This window comes from Apis cerana, linkage group LG11, assembly GCF_029169275.1.
Source record: "Apis cerana isolate GH-2021 linkage group LG11, AcerK_1.0, whole genome shotgun sequence".
In the NCBI taxonomy this organism is placed as follows: domain Eukaryota; kingdom Metazoa; phylum Arthropoda; class Insecta; order Hymenoptera; family Apidae; genus Apis; species Apis cerana.
Genome location: NC_083862.1, coordinates 10,833,638 through 10,845,219, shown reverse-complemented (window position 1 = coordinate 10,845,219; position 11,582 = coordinate 10,833,638). Strand labels below are relative to the sequence as shown.

General features: G+C 43.4%; 2 protein-coding genes across 4 annotated transcripts in view; one reads left to right on the top strand and one right to left on the bottom strand.

Moving 5' to 3' along the window:
• Positions 1 to 444: 444 nt before the first annotated feature.
• LOC107999589 (uncharacterized) lies at positions 445 to 10,838 on the bottom strand. Of its 3 annotated transcripts, XR_009831910.1 has the most exons (3): positions 9,888 to 10,838; positions 4,531 to 5,071; positions 445 to 4,414 (listed from the first exon to the last, which is right to left on the bottom strand). XR_009831910.1 is itself a non-coding variant. In XM_062081854.1 (2 exons), the coding sequence occupies exons 1-2, from the start codon at positions 10,817 to 10,819 to the stop codon at positions 5,008 to 5,010; spliced, it is 990 nt and encodes a 329-aa protein (XP_061937838.1). In that variant the 5' UTR covers positions 10,820 to 10,838; the 3' UTR covers positions 445 to 5,007. The 3 variants fall into 3 exon arrangements, 2 of the variants coding, with proteins under 2 accessions (XP_061937838.1, XP_061937839.1); XM_062081854.1 differs by having other exon boundaries at positions 445 to 5,071; positions 9,894 to 10,838; XM_062081855.1 differs by having other exon boundaries at positions 445 to 5,071; positions 9,888 to 10,819.
• Positions 10,790 to 11,582, top strand: part of LOC107999582 (transcription factor Sox-21-B-like) — an 8,870-nt gene continuing 8,077 nt past the window's right edge. The window contains exon 1 of the mRNA XM_017059511.3: positions 10,790 to 10,992. Coding sequence (XP_016915000.2) covers positions 10,790 to 10,992 — 203 coding nt within the window. The remainder of the gene's footprint in view (positions 10,993 to 11,582) is intronic.

Sequence of the window (11,582 nt, the reverse complement as noted above, 5' to 3'; positions counted from 1 at the left end):
TATACCTTATAGGGACATTATTCGTTTCAACTTCTTTGCTCGCTGTTGATAAGTGTAGAATCACTAGGTTTGTCGGTAATATCGACTATTCGTAAAGAGGATTCCTGTAAAAAAGCAACTACCTATAAAAACGAAATCGTTTATACACGATGTCGATAACTTTACGTCCGTCGATATTATAGAAGCTTCAGAATTAACAATATCAATTTTTGTTAAGAAACTACAGAGTATTGATTGTTGAAAAGAAACTTAACATTGCGAAAATACTTTTGAGTAACGAAAGAAAAACAAAGAAAGATCCTACTCTGAAAATACATCAATTATAATAATAGGAAGAAGGAAGGAAATTGATAAGGAATCAACTATAACAATATTTACAAAAATTGATGTACAATCAGCTGTCTTTTATCCTTCTTTTTTTTTTCTTTATATAAAAATAGAGAATTTTTCTTCATATAAAAGAATTTATATAACATTGACAATTTATACCTTGTGACTTGTAAAAATTTTAGTAATAATACCAGTTAAATTGCACGTATAAGGCTCAGGTAATTTCTGAACGTCCGTTATTAGATAGCGGCTCTAATGTTCCGTATCGTATCTACCGATTTGCTTCATTTCCGCATTCGTGTCTGCCGCACGATCCACAGGCAGCATTTATACGCAGCCACTTTCTCTTATTCGATGTGCCAACTTTATCTACCCGCCATACCATCTCAACCCTCGTCTCTTTCTTCGCGCCCTCCCACATCTTCCTCCCTTTTTTTCTTCGTTATTTCCCAAAACCCGATTCAAACGACTTAACAAAATAAAATATGGAAAAACGGCTGAAAATCGTATTTTACTCCAAACGATTGATTTTAAAATCGTTGATTCGGTCGTTTCGAAACATTTTCATCTTCTTCGTTTGGACAAGCGAATTTATTATTTCAAATACCGTTTCAAATATTATTGCATTCTGCATAATTCTTCTTTTACATATAAAAAATCTTATGAAATTTTCAATGTGAATTTCATTGTCGAAAAATTTCCAAGGATTTCAGGATGCAATTATCACGGCCGTAGATTATAATAAGACAGATTCTTCTACTTCAGCTTAAGCATTATCGTAAGTTAAGGTCTCCCGGGGATAACGGGAAATGGAGCTGTCGTAGACGTTCGCTTTCGCGCGTTCTTCGGTAGTTAATTGCGCTCCCGCCTTATTCCGCGGATTGTCGAACGATTCATGAATACCATTTTCATTTTCGAATTCGTGCGGATAAATCCTCGGCCAATAATCCTCGTTATAATTGACTATAAAATCGTCACCGTTCCGCCGTAATCGGGTGGGAAGTCCCGTGTTAAACGCATTTATAATTCCGTCCTGATTAAAATCTGCCTCATCGATTGCTGTAAATTATCGCGCGACATTATACGGTCAACATTAATAAATCCAACTCTGTAAATCGTGTAATAATCGAACGAATATTCTTCTTGTTTTAATTTAAAAAAAAAAATCTTGTCCCTTCTCTCTCTTGATTCATTTTTCTTTTTTCTTTTCTTCTTTAATCACCTTTGAATTATCAACTAGGCGAATCGAACGAGGATTTCAATGGTTTTTTTTTTTTATTTCAGCAAAAATCATAATATAATAACAATCGCAGAAACCTAATTATCGTTCGATCGTCCTCTTAACCAACCTGTGAACCCGTGAATGAACTAAACGGATAAACGGGCAAGTATCTCCTGTTGGAAACGGCCACTTGTACGGCCAGATAATACGATAATCTTCGGAAGAGGCAATTTTCACAGAGAGCCCCAACGGAATATAATGCAATAATATAAAATTGTCTCCGCGTATCGTGGTGAAAGGAAGTGCTGCGGATAACGCGGCCAGCTTACCCCGCCGGGGCAAAGGAACGCGTTATTTCCCGAAGAATGAAAGGCAAAGGGATTTCGATGAGAATCGAGGAAAGAAGATTTACCGAAAGATTTGCCGAATTGACGTGGCGGGGCAGATAGAACGAGAACAAAGTGGGTGGAGAATGGAGAGGAATAATGAAAGCGAATAACGAGGATAAATTTAAGATCTGCTCGATGTTATATCTCGACGGAGGGATATCCGGATCGGACGATTTTATTATTTATTGTTGCTACACGTTGAAAAATTTTTCCTTCGCGAATTCTCTTCGAAATTCTTTTATTCTCTTCGATTAATTCTTTAAAAGATAAATTTAATACATGTGAATATATATATATTTAATCACGATCTCAAATCCTCGAGAGTAAATAACGCGAAAAGCTTAGGAAGAAATGATCACCTTCATTTGCACCCCATCCCTCCATTTTTTATCCCCGTCGCGTAAGAGTTCGCTACTTTCATGTAACTTTCATTTCTCTCGATTGTCGAGACGGACGAAGGATAACGAACGGGATCCCGACTAGAGGAAGGTGGCCACTCTTTTCCATCCCGATCACAGAACTCGATCTCCAACTCTTGGTGGTCGAACTACGTGGTTGTTAGATCGATTGTTTACCCTTCTTCCGCCTCTGCTAACTAATATTAAAGATCCTTCTCGTTTGCGGGCATTCAGTATCCGTTACCTCCGTGGCCCTTGATTAACAATGGCCCTTGACTGACGGATCGAAGAAACCACCTTTCGAATTTGAAACTATTAAATCTAATGATGCGTTACTCGTAATTTAATCCGACTTTATTAATGCGAGAAATTCAAAGTGGCGTGGTAATTCAATTGCACCAATTGTTTCTCGTTTATTTATTTGTCCTCGGCGTATATCGATTATAATTGTGTCCAAAAATTATCCAGCCACCTTTCGTATTTTATATCTCACCGATTTAAAGTTATTCAGAAGAAAATGCAATGGAATCCGTGTATGAAAATTAGTTATTACAATTAATATAATATTTTTTTAAAATTAGAAAATTCCAACTCTCTCTCTCTTTTTCTCTCTTAGAAAATGATTCCCCGTGAAAAACATTCACGGAGTTTAGATAGCGAACGCGATCGAAATAACGTGTTCACGGAAATAACGGCATGGTTGACGACGATCGTCCTTTACCTCGGTTCTTTTTATAAGAAAGAAAGACAAGCTGCTCGACCGTTTATCTTTCCCACAGAAGGACTCGCGATAACGTTTTACTTATCGCCACTTCCGCAAATCGATTACACAAGAGCAAGGCGAAGGGAAGGAATGACGATTACAGAGAGGGGACAGAGAACGCGGACGGAAGAGTTTTCACCAGTTTTCTAGTACGTGACTGGTACGGTATTATTGAATGCTGCGTCGTACAGTTTGAAATTTTTACAGAACAATCGTGTTTATCGAAATGGAAAGCAACCAATTTTTTCAATTTTTCCGCCACGATAGAAGAATTTAAAATTTTTCTGCGGTTGAAGGTAAGGGTGTGATTGCCAATCATCGGCTTTATCGATTTGGAAGATGTTCGAGATGCTCGTCACTTTGAACAGCTGCTCTCGAGTTTGTTCAATGAACACGAATTTTTCTCTTTAGTTTCAATCTCGCGTAAAAATTCGAAGAAGAATTCGATCTATCTAATCCATCTTTCCATTAAATCTATTGAATCTCCCTATCTACGAGATAAAAAACAACATCAACGAAATAAACCGAATCATTCGATAGCTTTTGCGACGTTATGAGTAAAAAAGGAGAAGAAAAAAAAAATAGCAATCGAAACAAATTATAAACACTTGGAAACGTTGGCGAGTCGGATGAAAAGGAACGCGATGGAAAATGAAAAAAGAGAGAAAAAAAGGAAAAGGCCAGTGTTTCGCTCGAAATGCCGAGTTTTTTTTTTCGATTTAATTGGCCATTCAACTGCCCTCCCATTGAATTCCTCGAATCGCGGAAAATGCGTTCCATTTTAAACCGTGGCCGAACAATGTATCACGGGTTTAATTTCGATTTTATTGTGCGGTGGGTAACCAAGGGACGATCCGCGTGAATGTAATGTACATTTTCGGCCATTGTGCATCTTGCTCTCTCTCTCTCTCTCTCTATTTTTTTTTTTTTTTTACACCAGTGCACGAAGTCAGAAAGGAAAGGGCCGATCGAATCGATAATTGGAAAAAGGGCCGTTGTCGCGACAAACCGGTCACAGACAACCACTTCTCGCTGGCACATAATGTGTGTACAGGGTCACGCAGATAAAGGGCTTATTCACACGCCCCGGCAAAAAGATTTGCATCGAACAATCCACGAGCCGCTCTGCTCTCTGTTGTACGTACACGAGCGATGGAGCCAATCAATCGATCAATTTTAAACGAGTATACGTAACATAGTATTAACGAAAACAGATTAATTACAGGTAACGCGAAAAACACTGATTGAATTTCCATCAAATTCCTTCGTCCGCATTATGCTATTATTCTTCATCCCATTCCGTTATCGATTTCTAAAATTCAAAACGAATCCTGTGTCATGCACAACTCTTTGAAAGGAAATTTTATAAAAGAGCAAAAAAAAAAAAAAATACAACGATCCACGAATTATAATAAAAATTGCACCTACCTTCGCTCATCCTTTCAATCACGAATTAAAAATTAACCTTCGCCCTCAATTTCATTCTCGAAATTGATCTCATCCCCGGGAGAGAACGTAATTCAGCAACAAAACGGTGTCTGGTCAGAGACAAGTTCTTTTCCAAGCAAACCTCTTCTCCTGTATCTCGAGCGAAAGGGAGAGGACTGGACGAAAGGAGAGGATGGAGAGATGGCCACGATATTGCAGCTTGTATACCCGAGGCAACAGGGCTCATATCAAGAGCCACGACAATGTCCCCCATAATGCCGACAGTCGGGCATTGTCCGGTATTGGCGCGCGGATATCTTTGCCGGTCGCGTGCAAAACGTTGGCCAATCTCGAGGCCAACGTCTTCGCCGGCTTCGGTGGATATTGATGGACGCAGGACGGACGTTTAATCGTTCCCTCGCCCCGTCGTTTATTTTCCGCTGCTCCTCTTCCTCGCGTTGTCGCTCTCCATCAGGATCACAATGCAGACCCTTCCAAGCGTGCACGCTTCGCCCGAGGAATGGAATCCTTCCACCGCCAACTGGAACCATAAACGAAACGTTATTGGGATTCGTGATTGAGTGAGTTTAGGGAAACAAGTGGATTTTTAATCTTCAGATGGGACAAGAGAAATATTCGTACTTTCGTCGTACGATAAAAACGTAGAGCGTGGTCTTTTGAAATTACTTTGGATTCATTTCTCGAATTTATGCAAGATTTAGGCTTAATGATCGCACATGTACTTTTTTATCGAAGAGGTGAAACTATTATTCGACTTGGGTAAAAGTGTTCTTCGGATGAAAAATTATTCAAGACATTTTCCATTTTCTCTGAGCCGAATTCGCTTCGAAGGGTCATCCTCTCCGTGTCTTCTAACGTCGAAGCTCACCCACTCGAGGCTGATATGCACGCGCATATATATCGCCTGTCGAATCAGCGATCGACGCGGGACCATTCCTCACAATTAGCGGCGATTCAGGTGCCGTTTTACCGGCCCTCCATTCGCCCGACTCTCGCACGAAACTCGTCTGGATAATTATTTTCCGATTATGATTGATAATCCACTACCCACCATTGGTTATCTATCACTCCATCGGTGAATATCGCGGAATATTAGTCAGCGGAGAAACTTCTGGTGTCTTCTCGCAAGGAGATACAATTTTCCCTTTTCTCTCGAACCCGTAAAATCGATTTGAATACAAATAGGTGTGCACCTCTGACGATAAGAAGCGAACTCCTTTCAGAAATGGAACGCGAAACCGTGTCCTTTTCGTAGAATGTACTAGACATAGCGAAGTGGAGGAGAAGCTGATAAAGACTTGACTTTTTGAAAATCCATTCGTTGATATAAAGTTGAAGTAGGCAATGAGACAATTTCCTTGATCAAGCACTAGTGTCGGGAATTTTTCTTTGCGCAACGAAACCTAACCAGCAACGATGATCGGTCAGAAATGATACTCGACCGCGAAATTGGCGAATATCAAAGAGACGAGATCGGTTCTAAACCGATAAACGAGGCGAGATTAGTATACGTGCGCTGAGGAGGTACAAGGGGGTGGCTCACCCCTCCCTCCCTCCGTTCATGATACATTCGAGTCACATACGACGAGGTCGGTTCCCGCCACCGTCGATGTATTCATCGTATGTAACCCGAACGGGACTCCATAAAATACTACCCTTCCACAGGATTTTGTTCGGCCGAATAAGTTATTGTAGCGCGCTCTATTTTGATACGGCGACGCCTGGACCGAGCGGCCGCACGCTGAATACCGAATGCCGCGTGTATATATATATATATATATTCGGCCAAACAAAGTGGAATTCGATTTTACGGGGAGGGGGGGCCTCGAGGAACGCTCGTACCGCGCGATACGGACAATCGAGTCTCGTTTACGGGGAACGCCCCTTCGCGGCTCTCTCTTTTATCTTTTCGATCCTTGCGACACGCTGCCTCCACCAACTGGCCTCGATCTGGCCCCCTTCGTCCGCGAGAAAACGATATCTATCGCAGCGTGAAAGATGTGCTTTGGGATTAATGATCAAGCTCTAGCATTAACCATTTGGAATTACGAATAGAAATTTGTGGTAAATTCTACTTCGCCTGTGTGATTTTAGATGTTTGATCATTCGCAATGAAGATGTTGTTAAAATAGATCTTTTCGACGAAGGTTTGTTCTAAAGGAACGATTTGGAAATTGGGGTAATAGGTTTAAAAGAGGACTTAAAAAGGTTGATGGTGAATTAAAAGGTGGTTTGAGAAAGATTTATATGGCGGTATGTGAAGACATTCTCTTCGATAAAGGTTTAATATTTCACATATAATATCATCTCGATCCCCAATCCATCTCCTTTAACTTTTCTTCCCGCTCCAATTTCAAGAAGCGACGCGTTATTTTATTAAAAAAATTCGACGAATTTTCCTCGAATTCCACGAAACACCCCTCAATCCTATCCATCTAGATCGCGTTATTCGTCCACTTCCGATTTCGAGAATAAATATTAACATATCATATTCGTTCGATCCTCAAATCCGGCTCTTTAACCGTCCTCCTATCGGAAATACAAATAATTTCATGGAGAAAGGGACTCGTCTCGCGTCGTTTCCTTGAATTCCACGATGCACCCCTCTATCCAGCCGGGTGCAGCTGGTCGGCGGCAGAACGGCGCGATAAAAGGACAACAAAACGGCACGAGGCGTGGCGATTAACTGAAACAACCGGGCCGACAATGGAGTAATCAGCGAGCTTTTCGACGCACCCATGCCCCCGCCCGCGCGCCCCACCGTCGCTCTTACGCGGGCCACCGTTTTTGTTGTCGCTTCAGCAATCGCAGCGATGATGCCCTCCACGAGATCCACGTCCTCCACGGGCATTCCCTTCGAGCCAATAATCGGAGCCTCAGAACGACATATTCCTGCAAGTTATTCGTGAAAATTAAAGTTAAGATATTCGAAAGGCTTTGTACACGAATAACCGATAAAGTAAACGATATTCCTTTTTCTGTGTATTCTAGATTATCTTAGCCTCCCGATAAGCCATTTTGGAACTTCCAACAACTTCTATCTATTTTCATTATCTTCCCTAAGAATTGATAAGATGCTCCCTTTCGAGCAGGCCTTTCTTTTACGATCAATTATTTACTGTGTCGCCTGTTGTAGAAGAATAAAAAATAATTTCGAAACTAGCTGTCTGCACCACGATCGAAAAAGATTCGCAAACGACTTGAAAAACTGAGAATCGGAAATCAGTCCACCGATCGAAGAAGGAGGAGGAGGAGGAGGAGGAGCGGAGGAACGTTTGACGATATCTCGGAATTAAGGAGCCGTCGGCGACGGGCCGGCGGGGAGGTTGGATTGTTTCATTGATGAGGGGGCATTCAGGGCCGTAGCAGTCTGCGGGGCCGAAGTGGGCACACGGTGGAAGAGGGGGAGGAGGGGGCGAGGGGACGACGTTTACGAGTCCGCTTGCAACCCTCTTTCGGACCACGGTGCGCGATGAATGGTATAATCAGTGGTCGCGTGCCACCCCACAGCGCGGAAGAGCGAGACGATAGCGGAAGGTGAGACGGATGGAGAGAGAGAAAGAGAGAAATTCCCTCCCCCTTCTGATCGTCCTCGTGCCTTCGCTATCATCGAAATCGAGACAGAAGCGGGCGCGCAAAAAGTCACTTAACATCCCCCTCTCTTGAGACTCCCCTCCCCCTTCCCTGCCTACAGAAATCTCTGGGGACCGGAGGATTCTTGCGGGGCAAGGATTTTTCTAGGTAAGTGATGTTATCTATCTCTATGGGCCATCTAATGAATCGAGTCATTGATGATGAAAGATTTGGCTCGTCGAGAATGGTTGTCGATATTATTTAGGCGTTTGAGATATATATATATTTCGATGTAGAATTTTATTTGCAACTTATCGCATTGGTAAATTCAATGATATCGGTAATATCAGAAAACGAACAATTCCACGCTTTAAAAATTTGTTGAATATATATATATATATCTGGTGTCACACAATACGGGTGAATTTCCTAGTTCCGTGAAGAGATATTCCGCAAAAAAAAGGGAAAAAAAAGATATTTACCAGCGATACGGACTAATTGAAAGTGTCAGTGTAGAGATAAGGGTTTCGTACAACGTCGAGTATGAAAAGGGAGCACGGTTCCCCTTTTCGAGGTTCCTTTCTTCTCGTCGATGACCGATAAAAATCGCGTTCACGCCCCGCGAATGACGAAGGATGTGTAACGAGGGGTGGTGATAAAGGAACGAGGCGGCAGAATGACAGCCGAGCGTGCCGATTCATTCATTCATCGTGTAGCGAATTTATGATCGAGTTAATAACAGAACAAACAGTTGATTGCCTTCGATAATTCCAACCCTCGTTCCTTCCCCGCTGCGCGTCCCCCAATAAACCCCTGAATTTCTTTCCAACCCCCGAAACCCGTTCTTGCGAAATCGTTGTAGAAACGATTTCGCAAAAAGAGAGGAAAAAAAGAAATATAAGAGAAAGAGATTATTAAGAAAAGTCGTGTAGAATATCGACCTCTCTCCCATTTTTATTCATTATTTCATTTTCTCCCGGCTGACACAGATACCCACCTCCTCCTGACAGATGAATATTTCGGGGAAGAACCTCCCGGAAATTCGATGGCACCGACCTTACCGAGCCGTTTTCTTTACAGAAGTTGGAATTCGCCGAGATGTTGCCACTAACACACAGCCCTCTTGTCTCGTTTTATACCACCTCTCTTTATCGCCTTATCACTGGAGAGACGTCTTCAGCCCCGTAGCCCTCCCCCTCACCGTTTTCTTCCCGCAAGACATTGCAGCCACTGATAACATTTATTTCGAGAAATGGCCCGCTCACGCTTCTCGCCCAAGCGAACAAAGAGAGAGAGAGAAAAATTCTCTCCGTTTCCACGGCGCAGAGAGAAACGATCTTTTTCGAAGATGCGAATGTGTACTCGGAGAAATAATATCTTCCACTCGATTTGGATAAAAATTCAATCGATTTCGTTCATAATCATTCAACAAACATTTCTTTCTTTTCGTATAATCATACCACGATCATACTGTAACTAAATAATCGAATTCCATCTCCTGCGGAATTCCAGGACACGTCCGCCCCGTGGCAGACCTGTTCCACTTACCATCCGTCCACGGAGAGAATCGATTCCGGCCCCGATTGTCTCGAGAGCAAAGCGTCGATGTCGGCCGGACGCGAGTTGACCATCGAGCAAAAGAGGCGACAGTTACGATAATCTGCGCGACAGACGCACGACAGTCTGTGAGCGCGCGAGAGGGAGAGGGAGAGAAAGAGAGGGGGAGACGGCCGTGGTGGAAAAGGGACGGGGAGACAGCACACCTCCACCTGTTGAACGCGGCTGTATCCACCGTCCGCCATGTCGACGGGGGAGCCAATCGTGGGTGTCCATTAGCCGTGGGACGTGGTGGGAGAGGAGAAACATCCCTGGTTGGCCGATCCCTGTCTCCCCGCGTCTCCCGCGGGACTCCCGATTCCTCCCTGCCTCGTCCCAGACTCGACGTCAGAGAGGGTCCTGACGGATCCTTGCCAGTCCTCGTCACGGTATCAATCACACAGCTTCTCACCGCGGGTATCGCTCCTGTGCCCTTCGTCCGCGCTTCGTTTCCATCCGTCAGTGTGTTGCACCGCCACCGGCTGGAACTGAGAATTCTCCCGGAATCGGAGAATGGAAGAGGGCAAGAAGAAGGAGATTCCGTTGGGGAAGGGCTCCAAGGACGCGGAGAATTGACGTTGAAGGATGATGGATGACTGTGAGTGAGGTTGACGGGGGATGAGGAGGATAATCGGAAGATTAATAATATACTTCGTGTGAGTTTTGAAGGGAAGGGGTGAGTGAATTTTTCCAAGAGAATTTCGACGAGAAGGAGGGGAGAGGAAAGTTGAACGAGAATTGGAAACTCTTCGCGAATCGTTTGTTCGTTCCCAAGATTGAGAAGGATCGTGGAGGGAGGGGGGATCGTTGTGGCGTGTGCAAATTGTTGACTTTGACCGGCCACGTGATCGAACGTTGCACGGAGGGGGATGGAAGAAGAAGATGCGTCGAGCGGTACTCGTCGGGATACATGATCGACTGGACGAAGATACGATGACGATGCACGAGCACGAAATGAGAAATTGTTCGAAACGATGCGAAACGATGACACCGATGAAAGATAGTAATTAGATATAGGTAAGAGGGGTCGATTAAGGGATCGTAGAAGATTGGAAGAGTAGCGGTCGAGATGTCGTCGAAAACGCTGCATAACGAGCATATAAAGCGCCCCATGAACGCGTTCATGGTGTGGTCACGAGGGCAGCGACGGAAAATGGCCCAGGAAAATCCCAAGATGCATAATTCCGAGATTTCCAAGAGGCTCGGCGCCGAATGGAAACTGCTCAGCGAGAGCGAGAAGCGGCCTTTCATCGACGAGGCTAAAAGATTAAGGTAAGAGTTAAAAAAAATCTAAACTAAAAAAAGAAAAATAACTCGATCGATTTCTCGTTAGATAAAAAGATATTGAAAATTATTCGATACGAGTTCTTTAAGTTCAGAGAGAAAATAGAATCGAAAATTTCGTATCGTTTTCGATCAATGCCAAGGATTTTTCTCTCCCGCGTGCTAATTGCTCTTTAGTCACGAGTGGCCGAAAGAAATTATCGCATCGAGGCGTATCTGCAATAACCGTGAAGGGGGAGATGAAAAACGTGGAAGGGGGAGGGGAGGGGGAGAGGAGGAGCCCGTAGTTCATAATACGGTACATTGTTGCTAAAGCTAAGGGCGTGCTGCGCTAAGCCAAGGGGTGGAATAGGGTGAACGAAGTGGTATTTATGGAGGTGGAGGGGACAGCCTCTTTATTACCGACCCTGAATATTTAATCATTGTTATGAGTTTATTTAGCCCGCGCTGTAACGATGAACAGGTCTCGAGAGAAACTTCACGATCGAAATACGATATTTTTATCGTATTTGTTTCATTCTTCGAGGAGATTAACGAGGAAATGATTGCTACTTTAAATTTAATATCCTAGCCGAGAT